General features: G+C 37.2%; 1 protein-coding gene across 1 annotated transcript in view; it reads right to left on the bottom strand.

Moving 5' to 3' along the window:
• LOC121383040 (polycystic kidney disease protein 1-like 2) overlaps positions 1-20,874 on the bottom strand; it is a 31,426-nt gene extending 10,552 nt beyond the window's left edge. The window contains exons 1-3 of the mRNA XM_041512799.1: positions 20,630-20,874; positions 5,467-5,747; positions 4,628-5,173 (exon numbers count right to left, since the gene is read on the bottom strand). Coding sequence (XP_041368733.1) covers positions 4,628-5,173; positions 5,467-5,747; positions 20,630-20,677 — 875 coding nt within the window. The 5' untranslated portion in view covers positions 20,678-20,874. The remainder of the gene's footprint in view (positions 1-4,627; positions 5,174-5,466; positions 5,748-20,629) is intronic.
• Between the last annotated feature and the right edge of the window lie 667 nt (positions 20,875-21,541).

Here is a 21,541-nt window from a genome sequence, read left to right as displayed (position 1 = left end):
GTGGGGCACTCTTTTCAATTAGTAGCAAGGGATATTTTACATGCACCATCCCAGACAGGATCGTACGTACCACAGTCTTTGTTACACCAGTTGTGGGGCACTCTTTTCAATTAGTAGCAAGGGATATTTTACATGCACCATCCCAGACAGGATCGTACGTACCACAGTCTTTGTTATACCAGTTGTGGGGCACTCTTTTCAATTAGTAGCAAGGGATATTTTACATGCACCATCCCAGACAGGATCGTACGTACCAGTCTTTGTTACCCTAGTTGTGGGGCACTCTTTTCAATTAGTAGCAAGGGATATTTTACATGCACCATCCCAGACAGGATCGTACATACCACAGTCTTTGTTACACCAATTGTGGGCCACTCTTTTCGATTAGTAGCAAGGGATATTTTACATGCACCATCCCAGACAGGATCGTACGTACCACAGTCTTTGTTATACCAGTTGTGGGGCACTGGCTGGAACCAGAAATACCTAAATAGCGACAGCGATTGATCCTAGACTGATCACACATCTGTCTACCTCCTGCCTATGCAATATGGCAGCTCATTACATACATGCAGTGAAGTAACATGAGAATGGATGTTCAAGTTACCAGCAGGTTACCACACGTGAAGAAAGTCAACAACGGTACTTTGTTACATATATTAACCAAAAATACCATCACCTAAAGTTTTATGAATTGTGTGTTATTCATATATAAGATACACATGCAATAAAACAAGAACAGTAATTTTACAGTAATAATAGAGAAAATTATAAACTTGATAAATTGGTCTAACTGGTAATCTATATGTGCATCAACACATACTATGCTTATGGTGACGGCAGTAATGTAATACGTACTGATAGAAGGAAATAAGGTATCACATAAATAGTAACAGCAAACAGTGAGTGTGATTAGTACCCTCAATCAGAGCATCAGAAAGATGCAAGTGTTGATGAAGGGCATGCTCATTACCATAGTCGCCAATCTTCAGCAAGTAAAATGGGGAATCTGATGGGGGCTGGGGTGATTGAAGGGGTTTTCCCCCTCCCATGCTGAGGCGGGGTCAGGGAGTGCAGCTGAAGCATATTCAATCATTTGAGTGAATAAATCATGAAGAGAAAGCTTGTAGGACATATAACATAATACATCAAAATTGTTGACTGCTTTACTGTCAATCATCGAACATCACAGTAAGGTCTAGTGTACAATTCATGAAAACAAAGATAGTTGAACTGTCCCATTGTAGCAATATCACTGTGCAACATACATACACTGTCCACTGCTGCATTACAGTGAATCATCCAACATCACAGTAGTGTATGATTCATGAAAACAAAGATAGTTGAACTGCCCCATTGTAGCAATGACACTGTATACTGACGCACTACAGTCAACCATATGCCTCATCCAACATCACAGTAGCTAGTGTATGGTTCATGAAAACAAAGATAGTAGAACTGTCATTTTGTAGCAATGTCACTGTACAACATACACACACTGTCCACTGCTGCATTACAGTGAATCATCCAACAACACTGTTGTGAATCCAGAACCTGAAAACAAAGCAGTCACTGTACAACTAGAAGTAAGACTTTTGCATTGCATTGCACTAGGTTTTACCATTTGTCTGGTGGTGGGTTTTTTACCATTTCAGAGGTGGACGACTTTGCCTTTTTCAGGATATTTTCACAAAACAAACTTCTGCTGACACCATTAGCCAGATATGTTGGCTTTCACCACAACCATGATCAGTGAACCCCTGAATTCCATCTTGTTTTTTCAGACTTGACTAAGATGAGTCGGCTACTATTGCGTATCAACTTTTTTGTACCAAATACTGAGGGGCAAAATAAGGAGTATGTTTTTCCACAAAGTCGCCCAACACACAGCGATATATGGTAACCAAGCTTTCATCCCGTTTTTTTTGTTGTATTTTTTGCTTTTCATTTTTTTGGTTGTTTTTTTGTCGTTGTTTTGTTTTGTTTTTTGAAGGATGTGGTGCCGCGCGGCCGCCCTCCTTTACTTTTCACCCAGCAAGAACACTGAGCTGAGAAGGTTGTTTTTGAAGATGATGGTACAGCAACTGGACCTTGGGTAGATTTCTTTGGTAAGATTCCAATCGAGCATCGTTCAACTTTGATGATGGTTTAGGTGACTTAGCTTCTTTCTCAAAGAAGTTCAAACGAGTGGTCCATTTGTCAGTCAGTCTTTGAAAGTACTTTCCATGTGACAGCCAATAAGTGCAGACATGTTTTAACATCCTCTTTGTCTCCACACTGTAGAGTTCTTGGCACTTCTGCAGTGACTGCTTGCACTTCTTTGACTTTTCTAAGTAGTAGAAAATATCTGTTAGGAGTTCATCCACTTGAACAAACAAAGTTCCAGCTGCTTTCTCAGCTGCAAGAATGATCAGGTGACATTGACACCCCATTCTGATCAAGTTTGTACTCTTTTTTTTTCGGTTGTCCAAGAAGACCATTACTTGTGACGAGCATTACTGGTGCATTGTCAGTTTCGATGGCAATGCAGTTTTCTTTCCAGGTCGTCTCGTCAATACCAAGTCTGGAAATTTCCCCATGAGAAGTTCCGCAATGTTAAGGCCTCTACCTGCCTTGTCCAAGGACAACACACAGCAGGCATGTCCTGATCACTTTCCAGGTCAGAAGAAACTAATGACCAGCGGGTAGAGGGTCGTTTCCATCGCTCGGTCATTCCGTCCATCAGTCGCCAGAGAAAAAGGCCCTGAAAAGACAAATGTAACATAAATTCATGGAAACATTAAGCGCCACCCTCTCAAGTGGCATATCCTTTCAGACTAATTAAATATCACTGTTAGCACTAGCTTAAACTGTGAAACCTTCGAACATTATTATGATTATCATAATGATTATTTTTAGTGTTTGTTTTAGGGCCCGCCAACCACAAATGGTCTTGTCAGGGCTACCTGGAATACATAATAGCATTACATTACATTACAAATTACAAACATGCTGCACATATCGACCAAATTACTCATCACCTAACTGTTCATAGAAAAGAAAAAAAGAGCCACACAAAAGAGCAAACCTTTCAAAAACCAGAAGAAGAAATTTTTAGAAAATAACAGAAAACAGAAAAGGTAACAGGACTAGGTGAAACAACAAGAGAGGAGACAGAAAAATGGGATCAATTGGCAGCCTTGATTCTACACAAGAGACTGGTGGAAGAGACATCAGGACCTCCAATCTAATTAAAATTAGCTCCACTATTACATGTGGATCTAACAGCAGTCCGTTGGAGCTCATGTCCAGTTGACCTTTCATTCAACCAATCAAACCCTCACTTGCAAAATCATGCCAGTGATTTAAAAAGAATTTAAAAACATTCGGGATTATGCCGAGGGTATACGAAATGATTTGGCTAAATTACGAAGTATGCCGGAAACTAATTTCAATATAAAATTTTATATAAAATAGCCATAAAATCTGTTTATACTAGTATACAATCCAGAGTTTATTACTGCACTTTCCCCCCAGTATTTTTAATGTTGAAATAGACCAACAAGTTCGCCTATTACATAAATAGTCTCACCCGATATTTTTAGAATTTGTATGCTCCCGAATAAAGCTATAAACGGCGAAGTATAATTGGTCTATTATATTTGAATTGTTAATTATAGATGAACTGTCACCTGGACATAGGAGTCCACGCAATGCTGTTAGATCTACCAGCGTAGACCCAGTAGAGCTAATTTTAATTAGATTGCAGAACCTCCAGCTTTTCTTTTCATTAAAAGGAGAGATAAAAAATATAAACTTACCACTTTTCATAGCCTTGACCAAGTCCAATTGAGATTCTGTCGCGAACGTTTTTACTTTGTCTTTGTTCTCGCTGATAAAAACATTATTTTGATAAGGGTGAAGGTAAGAAGACTTATTATAGAAATGTGGCGCTGAATAGCATCTTACTGTAAATGAGTACATAAACAATTTACATTTTTGTTCCAGTGAAAAAACTAAATAAAGACCACTTTGTTTTCTTGCACATCTTTCAGTTTTATACAACTTTGAATTATATGTCCCTTTGCTTATGGCCCTACAAAAAATAATAAACTTGTCCGTAACGTTTCCGCTTTTACAACGCTAAAAAATCTACAATGTCAAGTCTTATAAATGCAAAGTGCATAGAATTCGCCATACCGCGACTTATCCATGAAGGAGAAAACTTTGTACTTGGTCGAAAACTGTTGCAACTAATTTTTTAAAAATAAAATTCACTTTTCTGGGCCACTACAGCCAACTGCTTTCACCAAAGTAGTCATCTTGAGTCTCCCGTCCAAAAGTGACATTCTAGACATGCGTCCCAAAAATATTTCATATCTGGGTTTTTTTCTAAAACCGGAAAATAACAACAGAAACCAGAAAACCCGGACTTAATGTTAAAACCATAAATAATATGAAAAATCCGGGAAGGTTGGCAGCTATGCCATTACTGATATTCAATTCCCATAACTCATCTTTGTATTTTATGTACACATTGATCTACTAGTAGCGAATTAAATTTGGTCCTCAGAAACCATGTGAACTCTTATTTCTTTCCATCAGAACATATACCAAAGGAACTTATTTTAGCTAAACTAAAAAATACCTTAACTTAGAAAATATATTTTTCTTTTTCTCATGAAGTTTCATCTTGTCATCCACAGGTTCCTCTGATTTCAGTACAGTGTCAGGTTTCGGATTGGTTAATTTAAACAACAAGATGATGATCATATTGACAGGAAACACCATCAGGGCACTCTGGATTCCAATTACAAAGTCCACCAGTGAGAGGTGAAAATCTCCGTAATCAATCTGGTCCTCGGGATCATCTCGTGGAATTCCGTGGAACATGATGTTAGTGAGCATTGTCGACAGGAGAATACAGAGAGCACACGTGAGACGCTGGATACGCGTAAAACGGCTCGTCGGAGGTTTGGAGAAGATGCTGATCCAGATGTGTCCATTACGGAAGTCGCGACTGGTTGTGTGCATGAACTGGTAGAAATGCTTCTTTGCAAAAGTTGCATCTTCAATGGCTGGGATGTCTGCTTGAAGAGTTCCCAGTCCTTTATCAACGCTGAGCCATTCATCATAGATACAGTGCCATACCTCTTCAGTCTGGACATCCTTGACAACAATTTCTTTAAGGTACCTACATACATAAAACAGTGATTTGTCTGAGAATATAACACCTAAAACAAAAACAGCCGTACATACATAAGACAGTGATTTATCTGAGAATATTATACATAAAACAAAACCAGTCGTACATACATAAGACAGTGATTTGTCTGTGAATATAATATATTAAACAAAAACAGTCCTACATACATAAGACAGTGATTTGTCTGAGAATATAACACATAAAACAAAAACAGTCCTGCATACATAAGACAGTGATTTGGCTGAGAGTACAATACATAAAACAAAACCAGTCGTACATACCAAGATGGCTGTTCTCCACCATTGTCATGCCATATGACCACAGATCTAATGTGGCCCAGACTTCCGCTGGTCTTGAGTAGAAACCAGTTCTCCGCACCAGATGTGAAGAGTTCCTTATTGCTGTCAAACATGGCATGCCGTGAAGATCTTCCTCTCTTCCCACAGAGGTACATGAACACTCTGGAGGTGGTGCCAGCATGTGCCCACCAGCCAGTGACCACGCAGATCATGTACACATAGTGGTCTTCAGGAAAGTTGTCACCAAGCATTGTGATACCAGTCTGTGGAAGTAAGAATACAAATATACAGACAGCAAATCACACATTCTGACTGAGTGTGGTTTACAAGGAAGGTTTCAAATCAAATAAAGAAAATGTTATACAAGTTGAAGTTGATTATGTAAACCTTATAACATATGTATGAATGAACAGATGACCCAATCAAACAACCAGTCAATGAATGTTTAACACTCAAGCTGAAAAATACATATTGATTTATGTGTCAAATAAATATACAAAACTTCACATAGGTTGTTTTCAATTTGTATTTATTGCACGAGTTTATTAGCACAAGCACAATACCACGATACCACATAGCAGTCGTTTGGTATGTTCTTGCACAAAATAAATGGTTTTTAATTTAAAGTTTCATGGATTTACTTAACGTTAATAATCATACTCTGCAGAAATCTTGTGTAATGTTTTGTAATTTGTATATGATGTACAGACCTGTCAACTCTCCCAGATTACACTCGAAATTCCCAGTATTTAATCAAGTCTCCTGTGAGATAAACATTTATCCCAGGAAAACTTTATTTTCTAAGCATAAACAAACTTCAAGCTGCCGTGGCTGTGTATTGACATTCTGTGTTGCCATATACAGTAGAATCTCATTGGCTCGAACACTGTCGGTGCATCAAAGTCTATGTGACCAATCAGGTAGTTCGAACCATGCATTCGGCCGTTGTCGGGTGCTTCTGTGACACAAAAACCAATCAGAACACCTCGCATATTTCCGTAAAACTGGCATGGACGAGATGGTCCGATTGACTCATGAGTAATGAAGTCACCGCCAAATCTAGGATGAGCTATATATTTGTAACTATTATTTATCACTGTTAAATAAACAAATAACAAACATACTGGTAGTCTGTATATATAAATATTTATTAATTAAAAAAATCGTTCTTTATGCTGTTGTAGAATCTTTTGTGACATATTGACAACATTGAGAAAAAAGGAAAGTGCATGAAGCACAGGTGAAGTCCCTTTACCTTTTATTGTTGCAATCACTACATTACATTGATCTCTCATGTATTTCAAGTTAAAAACAAAATATACTGACGCTCATGCGGAGAGTAGCGATTAAAAGTATTAAAATAAACCGGCGAAGCCTAACTAGGCTCACCAATTGATTGGTGTTACATGCAAGGTTCATTCAGCTAACGATTATCGTAGTACAATTGTCTGTACTAGAAAGACAATTACCGATAGGTGCTAAATAAACAACATGCTAAACCGGTATATGATCAAGGATTAATTCATTCCACTTCCGAATTTATAATAACTTACTTTGTGACTGACGTGAAAGGGTCGATGAAAAATTCGTACATAAATAATGTTTTTGTATGTCTTCGCATAAACTTAGTCATTCGAACTAAATATGTTTAATTTTACAGTTCGGACCAATATAAACTGGTTCGAGAGAAAGCTTCTGTTCGACCCCAGGGGTATTCGACCAATCAGCACCAAAATAAAAGGGTTTCAATAGAGAAAAAAATCAGGACATTGTTCTTGGTTCGAAAATACCGGTATACTCTTCAATAAAAGTAGAGGAACTCTAATAAGAACTTACAATTGCTGAAATTGTAAGGTATATTAGCTGTGGGGAATGGTTATATGATAATAGTGAATTAATTGGGAAAACATTACAACCGATAGTTCAGTATTACAGTAGGTTTTATGACCACCAAAGATCTTGAAGAACGATTAAGGTTAGAAGTGAAATTTGAAAGTAGACGGGGTTTTTTTTATCAGTAAATCGCAAATTCAAACAATAAAAATGATTAAAAATGAAACAATAACAACTGTATGATCAACAGAATGAAAACTATTGACAGAAATAATGTTCCACAGTGATTAATGGATATTCCTTGAAATTGTCAAAATCGAGAATGACACCCCATGCACGTGTACGGGGCACCTGCGTAATGCATGTGCAAACTATGGAATGTGATTCGGTGTGTTGATAAACAGGCCTGAACGTTCTCTACTAGGACGTCTGTAGTCTAAACGTATGTTCGGTCTAATAGTTGACATTTAACATTAATATTAATATTTCAGGTTCCTCTACTTTTTTTGTAAGAGTATATATACTGAACAAAATAAGAAACTTCCGCTAACTTTGCTTGAACATAGCTTGATGAAAACAAACCGGGGGAATAATTGTTATATATGCGTTTAAAGAGTGTTCCATGATGCATCGTTTGGTGCAAAAATAATGGCCATAGGTTAACAGAAACTGGGAGAAATTTTGACCAAGTGTGGTAGGGGTTAATAACGGGTATGACAACCTCTTGAATTGACCACTGCAGTGCATCGCAGGCACATAGAATTGACTAAAGTGTTGATTTCTGCCTGTGGAATATTGTTCCATTCCTGAATGAGCGCTTGACGGGCCAGTCATCAATGAAATCAATGTTATTTGTCCTAAGGAAATTTACAGTGTCTCTAGCTGTATGAGAGGTGGCATTATCATGCTGAAAAATCGAGATGTTGGCGTTGTTATGGAACAGAGGAATGACGTGATGAGCGAGAATGTCATCGCGGTAACGTTGAGCATTTAAATTGCCATCAATGACGACTAGTGGTGAATGATAACCATGGGCAATGGCTGCCCAGACCATGACACAACCCCCACCTCCGAAACGATCTCGTTCAAGAACACAGCAGTCAGAATAGCGTTCATTTCTCCTACGGTAGACGCGCACCCTGCCATCACCACGTTGTAAAGAAAATCTGGATTCATCCGAAAAAAGAACGGTATTCCAGCGTCGCCGTATCCAACGAGTGTGTACACGTGCCCAATTAAGACGATTTAGACGATGACGTTGCGTTAAAACGCATCCGACGTAAGGACGTCGTGCATGTAAACCGTTCTCCTGCAGACGATTACGAACAGTTTGCCTACTGATTCGGTTATTATGAAGCCCAGGTGTGTTAGCAGCAGTAGCAGTGGCAGTTTGGAATCGATTGCGCAAATGCGTGTTCATGGTATAGCGGTCTTGACCACGTGTTGTAACATGCAGACGTTGGTCGTTGGTGCTTTCTGTCGTTCGAAATCTTATGCGAAGATTTCGTATCGCTCGACTAGAACTCCCAACATGCCTTGCAACGTCTTCTGTCGACATGCCAGCATCAAGCATGCCAATCGCCCGTTCGCGTAAATTATTGGGTATTCTTGGCATACTAAAAATTCTACAATGTAAAAAACGTTAATTTTTTTTACAAATTTTTAAGCGTTTTCGTTCACTTGACAACAATGTCAGTAAGACAAGTAAAACAAATTAACCGAATACTACACGGGACATGTCGAACCATGCATGCACGTGCAAATTGAATTTCTCGTTGTCGACGATTAACAGTGCAAAAATAATCGATACAATTCATGAATCCTGATAATACAGCTCAAGGCTAATACTACCTATATAATTTCATTACACAATGAATTCTTTAACACAACAAATACTATATGTACAAATCGGAAGTTTCTTTTTTTGTTGAGTATATAACTATCCAATTTAGTCCTAATAACGCCTCTGACCAGACCTGTCAACCCTGCCAGATTCCGTGGAAGTCTCCTGGTATTTGATTAAAGCTTCAGCAAACCTGTGCGGGAAAAAATTCTCCTGGTAAATGAGAGTGGTGTAAGCATGAATTTTTTTTTATCTACTTTCGCTAAAATAACATAAGGGAAGTAACTTCACATTTTCGTTTTCATTCGGACAAAGTAACAGGCCGAATTGTCCCAACTGTTTAACATTTCCCGAAGTGAGAATTGTGGGATATATTGTTAAAAAACCCACATGGAGTTTATAAAATGACGTGTTAAGTACTGTTAATACTGTTAAGTTTTTTGTCATCGTAATGGCTACGAAGGGTGTTGCCACTGATTCAACAGGCTGTGTAATGACATTCAGTGTTGCCATATATAAAACTATCCAATTTAGTTATAATAATGTGCCTGACTTGTCAAACATGTTCCCATGACGAGTCTGGTGCAGAGTTGACAGCGATACAAACGATGTTAAAATCACGTCAGACTTCTGAAACGTGTTCCCACTAGATTACATAATGTAACTATGACGAGTCTGGTCCAGAGTTGACAGCGATACAAACCATGTTAAAATCACATGTCAGAGCTAGACAGCCTCAGATTACATAATGTAACTATGACGAGTCTGCATGGCCCAGAGTTGACAGCGATACAAACGATGTTAAAATCACATGTCAGAGCTAGACGGCCTCAGATTACATAACGTAACTATGACGAGTCTAGTGCAGAGTTGACAGCGATACAAACCATGTTAAAATCACATGTCAGAGCTAGATGGCCTCAGATTACATAACGTAACTATGACGAGTCTAGTGCAGAGTTGACAGCGATACAAACCATGTTAAAATCACATGTCAGAGCTAGATGGCCTCAGATTACATAACGTAACTATGACGAGTCTAGTGCAGAGTTGACAGCGATACAAACCATGTTAAAATCACATGTCAGAGCTAGACGGCCGAGTCTGGTGCAGAGTTGACAGCGATACAAACCATGTTAAAATCACGTCAGAGCTAGACGGTCTGATTACATAATGTAACTATGACGAGACTGGTGCAGAGTTGACAGCGATACAAACGTGTTCCCACTAGATTACATAATGTACCTAAGACGAGTCTGGCCCAGAGTTGACAGCGATACAAACCACGTTAAAATCACATGTCAGAGCTAGACGGCCTCAGATTACATAATGTAACTAAGACGAGTCTGGCCCAGAGTTGACAGCGATACAAACCATGTTAAAATCACATGTCAGAGCTAGACGGCCTCAGATTAAATAATGTAACTAAGACGAGTCTGGCCCAGAGTTGACAGCGATACAAACCATGTTAAAATCACATGTCAGAGCTAGACGGCCTCAGATTACATAATGTAACTAAGACGAGTCTGGCCCAGAGTTGACACCGATACGAACCATGTTAAAATCACATGTCAGAGCTAGACGGCCTCAGATTACATAATGTAACTAAGACGAGTCTGGCCCAGAGTTGACAGCGATACAAACGATGTTAAAATCACATGTCAGAGCTAGACGGCCTCAGATTACATAATGTAACTAAGACGAGTCTGGCCCAGAGTTGACAGCGATACAAACCATGTTAAAATCACATGTCAGAGCTAGATGGCCTCAGATTACATAATGTAACTATGACGAGTCTGGCCCAGAGTTGACAGCGATACAAACCATGTTAAAATCACATGTCAGAGCTAGACGGCCTCAGATTACATAATGTAACTATGACGAGTCTGGGCCAGAGTTGACAGCCATACAAACGTGTTCCCACTAGATTACATAATGTAACTATGACGAGTCTGGCCGAGAGTTGACAGTAATACAAACATGTTCCACTAGATTACATAATGTAACTATGACGAGTCTGGCCCAGAGCTGACAGCGACACACAGGATGTTAAAATCACATGTCAGAGCTAGACGGCCTCAGATTACATAATGTAACTATGACGAGTCTGGTGCAGAGTTGACAGCGATACAAACGATGTTAAAATCACATGTCAGAGCTAGACGGCCTCAGATTACATAATGTAACTATGACGAGTCTGGCCCAGAGTTGACAGTGATACAAACAAGTTCCACTAGATTACATAATGTAACTATGACGAGTCTGGCCCAGAGTTGACAGCGATACAAACCATGTTAAAATCACATGTCAGAGCTAGACGGCCTCAGATTACATAATGTAACTATGACGAGTCTGGTGCAGAGTTGACAGCGATACAAACGATGTTAAAATCACATGTCAGAGCTAGACGGCCTCAGATTACATAATGTAACTATGACGAGTCTGGCCCAGAGTTGACAGCGATACAAACCATGTTAAAATCACATGTCAGAGCTAGACGGCCTCAGATTAAATAATGTAACTAAGACGAGTCTGGCCCAGAGTTGACAGCGATACAAACCATGTTAAAATCACATGTCAGAGCTAGACGGCCTCAGATTACATAATGTAACTAAGACGAGTCTGGCCCAGAGTTGACAGCGATACAAACGATGTTAAAATCACATGTCAGAGCTAGACGGCCTCAGATTACATAATGTAACTAAGACGAGTCTGGCCCAGAGTTGACAGCGACACACAGGATGTTAAAATCACATGTCAGAGCTAGACGGCCTCAGATTACATAATGTAACTATGACGAGTCTGGTGCAGAGTTGACAGCGATACAAACGATGTTAAAATCACATGTCAGAGCTAGACGGCCTCAGATTACATAATGTAACTATGACGAGTCTGGCCCAGAGTTGACAGTGATACAAACATGTTCCACTAGATTACATAATGTAACTATGACGAGTCTGGCCCAGAGTTGACAGCGATACAAACCATGTTAAAATCACATGTCAGAGCTAGACGGCCTCAGATTACATAATGTAACTATGACGAGTCTGGTGCAGAGTTGACAGCGATACAAACGATGTTAAAATCACATGTCAGAGCTAGACGGCCTCAGATTACATAATGTAACTATGACGAGTCTGGCCCAGAGTTGACAGCGATACAAACGATGTTAAAATCACATGTCAGAGCTAGACGGCCTCAGATTACATAATGTAACTTTGACGAGTCTGGTGCAGAGTTGACAGCGATAAAAACGTGTTCCCACTAGATTACATAATGTAACTATGACGAGTCTGGCCCAGAGTTGACAGTGATACAAACATGTTCCACTAGATTACATAATGTAACTATGACGAGTCTGGTCCAGAGTTGACAGCGACACACAGGATGTTAAAATCACATGTCAGAGCTAGACGGCCTCAGATTACATAATGTAACTAAGACGAGTCTGGCCCAGAGTTGACAGCGATACAAACGATGTTAAAATCACATGTCAGAGGTAGACGGCCTCAGATTACATAATGTAACTATGACGAGTCTAGTGCAGAGTTAACAGCGATACAAACGTGTTCCCACTAGATTACATAATGTAACTATGACGAGTCTGGTCCGGAGTTGACAGCGATACAAACCATGTTAAAATCACATGTCAGAGCTAGACGGCCTCAGATTACATAATGTAACTATGACGAGTCTGGGCCAGAGTTGACAGCGATACAAACGTGTTCCCACTAGATTACATAATGTAACAGGGAGTTGTGTTGTGTGTGTGTGTGTGTGTGTGTGTGTGTGTGTGTGTGTGTGTGTGTGTGTGTGTGTTTGTGTGTGTGCATGTGTGTATATGTGATAGTCAAATCATGCTATATATAGTTACTAATACTAATATTTATCATATAATATCTTACATTCTCAGTGCAATCAGAGTATGTGATATTTTTCAGATCACATACTTTGAGAATTTGATAACTTTGCAAATTAGATGTAAATTAGTCGAGGTCTCAGCACTAGGTTTATTGACGTTTAATCAAACGTACTTGGGTGACACTCCATGATTGGCATTCAGTCATCAAATAAAAACATTTCAATGGCAATTTGACACTGAAAGCTGTCCATTATTCAGAAAACAAAAAACGTTAGGCATAACTTTATTTTGATGTAAGGACATCCAAAATGACGTCATTTCAGTTTGACGTCATTTCCATTCAAAAATACACTGCACCAAATATTCTTAAGTCATTTGAATATCTAGTAATGGTGGACTGGAATTAAAGTTGCGTGTACAGTTTACAAAAACACGTTGTAATAAGCTTGAGCTTATATAATAAAGAGATTATTACCCTCGTGTATTTCGGTATCGTCAATATCATATATTAGGAATAAAAATAATGTTTATTCCTAATATATGATATTGACGATACCGAAAAACACTCTGATAATAACCTCTTTGTACACAATATAAAACGTTCATAGAAAATTAACAATTTTCGTATTTTTTTCTAGATATCAATGATTCCTGTTTATGGACAAATAGACAACTGGCAGCTCTTGGATAAAATGAGGGCCTTTCAGGATTAATTAAGGGTCTTTTAGGGTGAATTAAGGGATGCTGAAGAGAACACTGGTATCAGATTCAGAGATTCTTTTCCACAGTATCTCATGTTTCCGTGCACAAAAAGGATACTGACTTGGGGCTATTCAATATGTGATGACATTGATAACACTTGGACTGAATCTTTTTTACCAGGATCTCTATTTTCTAATAAAAACAGAATTTACAAAATCAATAAAATTATATATATATATATTTTTGTATATCATTATAAAGCAAATATCATATGAAATTTGCATTGTGTTAATTTGTATCTTAAATTAAAACATAAAAACATTTTATTGTTACAATTTACAGTAATTAGTTGTTTTAACTAGTTTATTGATCAGGTTGAAAGTAAAAGCCTTTGAAACTGTGCCTCTTGTCAAAGGTAACTGACACTGTTTGGGATTTCAAAGGAAGGAATTTTTTATTTAACGATGCACTCGGATATATGCAGAAGCCCACAGGCAGGATCATAAATAGCATAGCCTTTGTTACACCAGTTGTGGAGCACTGGCTGGAACGAGAAATAGCCCAATAGGACCACCAACGGAAATCATAGACCAACTGCATATTAAACTATGTCTTGCCCCGCATGGGATTAGGTGATTAAAATATAAATGGCAATTTATATAGTATATATATATATATATATATATATATATATATATATATATATATATAATATAATAATAATAAAATAATATATATATAATATATATAATAAATATAATATAATAATAATAATAATAAATAATAATATATATATAATAATAATAATAATAATACTATATATATATATATATATATATATATATATATATATATATATATATATATATATATATATATATATATTATATATATATATTAACAGTAAAAGAATGCTAGAAAATAAAATTAATAGTTTTAAAGTTTTGTAAAGTTTTCCAATAAGATACTTGTTTAGTTACAAATGAACCAGTAGACAAGTGTAACACATCAGTCTTGTCTACTGGTTGTTCATTTGTAATAATGTTCACACACACACACACAATTTATTCATGTGAAAAAAGAAAAGAAAAAGAGGATGTTTGTTATAGTCTTGACCTCAGCCTATCGTCAAATTGTATGGGTCAAAAGGATACATGTATCTCCTCCATATATGAGCTATGTAGAATAGCGTTTCCGTGCTACAAAAGGTAATTTAAGCACATGTTTTGGCCATTGTTTGCTATTCACTCTAGACTAGTTCGCTTTGTTACTACTGGCCATTATCGACGTGTGCCTACCAGATGCGCGCGCACGCTGATATGTGACGTCAGACCTGTCAACCCTCCCGGATTCCGCGGGAGACTCCTAGTATTTGATCAAGTCTCCCGCGGGAAAAACGTTTCTCCCGCGAAATCGTTATTTTCTAAGCATAAAAAAAATGCAAGCTACCGTGGCTGTGTATTGACATTCAGTGTTGCCATATATAAAACTATCCAATTTAGTCCTAATAACACCTCTGACTCGTAAAATGTTTTCCCACTGGATTACATAACGCAAAGTTCTATGGCTGGAAGTGCCAGAGTAGACCGCGAACGCATGCATCAATACACACGATGTCAAAATCACATGTCAAAGCAAGACAACAGAAAGACCAATTAGCTGTATAAGCAATACTTGTATCAATTAGATTTGTAGGTTTGTACTGTAAAATATTAGTAACAAGAGTACACTTAAGTGATTATTTTCCTACAATTAATAAATCTTGAATTTAGCAAAGTTTATAAAAGTAATTATGACTGCATTTAAACATCCTTGATATTTCACATCCCCAACCCCCAGAAGTACATTTTACATATATATTGAACATTAATTTACAAATAACAATTTTAACTAGTTCTACCGGCTAAACAGTTTATATATTTGTATTTTTATGAATATTCACAGCTTTATGTTGTATGCAAATGTTCATAGGAATTAATTCACAATCATTGTAATTTAACTTTTGTATTTCTCTTTCATCTTGTCACGTGTTTATAGAAATATTATGTATATATTCCTCCTACGCCGTTGTGCAACGGCCAGAGAGTAAATAAAGTATTGTCTTGTCTTGACATAACGTTACTCACGGAAATAGGTATAATTCCGGTATATTTTACACGATGTCAGTAATGAGCTTTTACTTATGATTAGTATAACTTATTAGTAGAAATACAATGTTTATTGCATAGATATGGTGATTTTAAATAAGTAGCACACCACTGTACCTTATTGTAGTGAAAACTGAATATTGATTTATAAGATTTAGGCATATATAAATTTGTTTTGGGTCTACTTTTACGAAACACAAATAACGATGATGCAACCTGTAAGTGCAATACCGTAAATGTACTAATTAATGTTTAAATTTGTTGGTGTTAAGATTTTTGGATAAGAGTTATTGCTAAAAATATACATGTATTAAATTATAATAATATTTAAAAATAATTAAAACAAAATTTAATATATATATAATTTGTTTTAAATATTTTTTATTATTATTTTTTTTTAATACCAATAACTAAGGTTGACAAGTATACATGGCATGTGGTGTTCATATAACTTACTGTAGTACTTTTTAAAAAGTTGTGTTAAATCGTGTGCAGTTAAAAAATCTCCTGCTTTTTCAACACACTCCTGCTTTCTCTTGACTAAAGGTTGACAGGTCTGTGTGACGTCATTTCCCTAAACACATAGCTGGTCATATACTTGTATCAGTTAGTTTTGTATGTTAGTGTAGTAAAATGGTGGTAACAAGAGTACACTTCAAGGGATTATTTTTGTACAATTAATAAATGTTGTGTTTGACAAAACGTTACTCAATGGAAATTGGTATAATTCCGGTATAATTATGTCAATAATGAGGTTTTACTTATGACTAGTGGAAACAGAATGTTTATTACACCGTTATAATTATTTTAAATAAGTACCACACCATTGTTCCTCATTATAGTAAAAACTCAATATTAAGTTATACGATTTACATACATTTTTGTTAGGTATTTAGGTACACAAATCACACATGATGTAATGTAACCTGAAGAGTAATACCGTAAAAGTACTAATTCATGTTTAAATGAAATAGTCTTGTGTCATGCCTGCATCGGTCACACTTACTTGACCCATTCATTTATCTTGAAGAAAGATCCTCCACCTCAGTGTGAGCACTGTCAGTGTCTTCTGACTGTGCGCCACATTTTGGCATGTAAGCAGTTGTCAGCAACTCAAAATTTTTTATTTGGACAAAGAAATGTGATGGAATCATTTCGATTCCATCCAGAAATTATATTACAAATTTTACGTGACACTGAGTTTTATTCTAAATTTTAATTATATCTATCTGTGATATTTGTATTTTTACACAGTCCTTTACACTGTGTTTTTATTGACCTGCTGAATTTTTATATTGATGTTGATCATCACATTGGGTTGCATTAACCATAGTTTGACACCCAATAGCCGATGTATTTTTCGTGCTGGGGTGTCGTTAAACATTCATTCATTCATTCATTCATTTGTTCGTGTTTTGAAATTTTTTGGATAAAATAGTGATTTTTCAAAATATGTATTAAATCATAATAATATTTAAACATTAAAATAAAAAAGAGTAATATACATACATACATACCAATCTGATTAAAATTAGCTCTACTGGTCTAACAGCATTGCGTGGACTCCCATGTCCAGGTGACATTTTATCTATAAATAACAATTTAAATATCGACCAATTACACTTTGCCTTTTATAGCGTTATTTGGGAGCATACAAATTCTAAAAATATCGGGCGAGACTATTTATGCAATAGGCGAACGTGTTGGTCTATTTTAACATTAAAAAACAGGGGGAAAAGTGCAGTAATAAACTCTGGATTGTCTACTAGTATAAACAGATTTTATGGCTATACCATCACAATACAAATTGTATATAAAATGTTATATTCAAATTAGTTCCCGGAATACTTCGTTTCAAATTATTTTAAAATCACTGGCATGATTTTGCAAGTAAGGTTTTGATTGGCCGAATGAAAGGTCAACTGGACATGAGCTCCAACGGGGTGCTGTTAGATCCACAGGTAATAGTAATTAACCAGTGGAGCTAATTTTAATTAGATTGCATACATACATACATACATACATACATACATATTAATACAAACCTCCAGTTTACATTCAACAGCAACTAAATACAATGTAGTCTATATAATTTTAAATTAAATTTGTTTTAGATTTTGTTTTAATGCCAAGATCTAATGCTGACAAGTATATATGACATTATGTAGTGTTCATATAACTTATTATAATAATTTGCGATTTTGTGTTAAATTGTGTCCATTTAAAAAATCTTGTGCTTTTTGACAAAATCTCCTGCTTTCTCAACACGACTAAAGGTTGACAGGTGTGCCTCTGACTTTTAAAATGTCTTTCCACTAGATTGCACAATGAAACTATGACTGAAGTGTTAAATCGTGTGCATTTAAAGAAGCTCCTGCTTTAACACACACACTGCTTTCTCCTGACTAAAGGTTGACAGGTCTAATGACCTAACAGAAAGGCACGAACTCCAGTAAAAGCAAAAAGGGAATTTCCCATTTAAAGGTTCTGACCCAAATTGCACATATGTGCGATATAAGATAAATTTATCGCACGATTTTAAAATGTCTTTATCACTGTAGTAAGATTGAATAGGTTTGTAATAAAGGGCAATATATGAATCATGCATCATGAGTGCCACCAGTGGGGCAGGATATACTCATCTTTCGCGAACACCTGATATCACCGTTTTACAGTGATTCAAAAGTGCATGCCATCACAGAGCTCTGTGTATATTCCATTGAGCTCTAGCCTGTGCACATTTGAGTGTTCTATGCTAGTCTTGGAAGGGCAGTGCAACTACTGGCGGTGCAAGAGGAATAAACATTCTGTTACATGTCTATGCTAGTCTTGGAAGTGGCAAAACTAAGCCTGATGAATCGAAACATTGCAATAGACCGCTTCCAGTTAGGTCAATCGCAGTCAGCAGTCGCACGGCTCATGAACCATTTCACGTCAATCAGCTGAAAACTGGCCCAGAAGTGAAATACCTCGCATAACAACTGCAGGACAAGATCTCTACATCCGAGTTCTGCACTTGTGTCACCGAACTGCCACAGCAACGAACACTGCTGGACGCATACCTGGTTTGAGAAGGGTATCTGCTCAAACCATTCGGAACTGACTTCGAAAAGCTGGTTTACAGGCTAAGAGACCGTATGTTGGCCCCGTCCTGCGAGGTCAACATCGACATTTACGTGTTCGCTGGTGCACGAATGTACAGGGGTGGAACTTGGAAAACTGGCAGCGAGTATGGTTCAGCGATGAGTCACGTTTCCTTCATGTTTACAGATGCCACAATGAATGTTTAGCCAACAACTGCATCACCCAAGTTGACAGATTCGGTGGAGGGAGTGTCATGATGTGGGGAGCCAACTTATACACCAGCAGAAGTGAACTTGTGTTCGTACAAGGCAACCTGACAGCTGTACGCTACCGGATGAAATCTTTCATCATGACATGCTTCCCATTTTGGATCGACAGAGAGAACTCTTTCAGCAGGACAATGCCAGGCCGCATACGGCATGTGTAACATTTCCTACAGAATGAGAACATTAATGTGCTGCCATGGCCATCAAGATCGACAGATCTCAACCCCATTGAACATCTATGGGACGTACTGGACATGTGTGTATGCCAGCGTGACCCATTACCTCAGACACTTTCGCAACTGTCACATGCACTGCAGGAAGAACGGGCTAGGATTCCACGTGCCCAGATTCAGAGACTCATTCAGTCTATGCCAAGGAGATGCCCTCGTGCGATGCTGTTTGGTGACAGCTGTGATACGATCATAAATAACGAAATTACTACTACTGGTGGTGCAAGAGGAACAAACATTCTGTTACATATCTTCTAAGGACAAGCATCTGATAGTGGATCATGGATGCAATCACGACTTTCTGTAACATCCTTTCAACTGCCTTTTGCACAGATATGATTTTAACATCGGAATACGGTTTTGTCCTTCAGATTTGTAAAAGGGTGAGGTATTGGGTGTTGAGTTAGGCAGATAAAAAAACACACACAAAAAACCCAACATACTTTGAGAAAGAATCTAGAAAACAGTAGGCACTGAATCAAAGAACAAGTTGAAAACTTTTTGGATGGCATTAAAATCTGAATGATTTTTCATCTCTGTTTTAGTTGCCAGGATGTGACTGAAGGAATAACCTGCTTTCAACTGATGCCATTGCACAACAGATCATTATGGCAGGGAGGTAAGCACATCCATCTCACCCACTCACATAGCAGTGGCATGTCAGTGTCTCTTTCAGTATTCTCAAGACATAGCATGCTCAATAAAATTATGAATTGGAATGCTTCACATGCGTATCGTGTATCTTTGCCTAAAAGTCAATTTTTTTTCATGAAAATATTAGTTTGTAACTTGAAAAGTCAACTAATAAGGGGGGTCAGAAAATTACACAAAAAACATTAGCATTTTGGGGATTGAGTTTTAATTACCAGCCATGCGAAGTGGAGACAGTAATACAAATATTTGTGACTGTAAAACCAGCATTAACACCGACAAGTAGTCAAATACAACATATAGTTATCCTCATTCTAATTCAATAAATCAATTTGAGAAAGAAGAGGTAACTAATAATGTTTTGGAAAGAACACAGTACTAACATAAAAATGGTCACTACTATCTGTTTCAAGAAATTTAAGAAATTTCTGACACATTAATGGTTTTACAGGCACAAATGGATTTGGCTAATTATATGCAGCCTGAATTAGAATTCAACATACAAATAATTGATGATGCTCGTTTACCTTTCTTAAATCATTCTGATCTACTCTGCGTGCCCAGATGAGCAACATAATGAACAGAATCCAAACGGCAACAATGAGGGTGACCACCACAGGGTTTTGGAAAAACGTCAGGAACAAGGCTATATCACCAATTGGATCGACAGTGTTGGGTGAAATGAAAATACCACCAGAAAACACAGTCAGATGACTACACCAGCAGTGTAAAGTTGTTACAGTTGTAAAGGGACCGACCTGTATGGAATAAAACCAACAAATATCAATATGACTATGAGATATGACAAAAAATAGTTCACATTTTATTTGCTAAGACTAACATGGCTAGTATCACACATAAAAATTACAATTCACTATATTTCAATTTATATTAAAAAACTCGCCCAAAACCCGAAACATACATATACACACAAAAATGCATTTTTAACAAATAAAATTAAAATGATTAGTCGTTATAGTTTAAAAATAAATTCACTTAAAACAACGAGCAATCCGAGAGTACTGGTAAAGGAATACCTGTTTTAACATTGTTCTTATCTCCCACGTTTAAGGTTCAAGTGTGTGTGTGTGTGTGTGTGTGTGTGTGTGTGTGTGTGTATTAAGTTACAAACAGAGAAGCACTCCTAGATCATTTGAAAGGATATGAATTTTACTCCTTTTTTGTTGTAAATCCAAACTATTCACTTTCTCCTCTCTTTTCATTTTTATATTTAACTTAATGGTTATCCTAATGTCAACATAGCTGGACACTAATTCTCAAAGCTGTACAATGCTTTAAGATGGAGCACAAAAGCTGCTTGTGGAAGCATATTGTGTATTTTGAGTGGCAATTGTCTGTTGCTGCTTGTCAAATTTAAGCCTTGATTTCCCTTCCTACTGGGGGTGGTGGTGGTGGGGTGTAACGCCCCCGCCCCTACT

The sequence above is a fragment of the Gigantopelta aegis genome, chromosome 10, assembly GCF_016097555.1.
Source record: "Gigantopelta aegis isolate Gae_Host chromosome 10, Gae_host_genome, whole genome shotgun sequence".
Lineage (NCBI taxonomy): Eukaryota > Metazoa > Mollusca > Gastropoda > Neomphalida > Peltospiridae > Gigantopelta > Gigantopelta aegis.
Note: the sequence above shows the minus strand (reverse complement) of the source record. Positions and strands in the feature narration are given on the sequence as shown.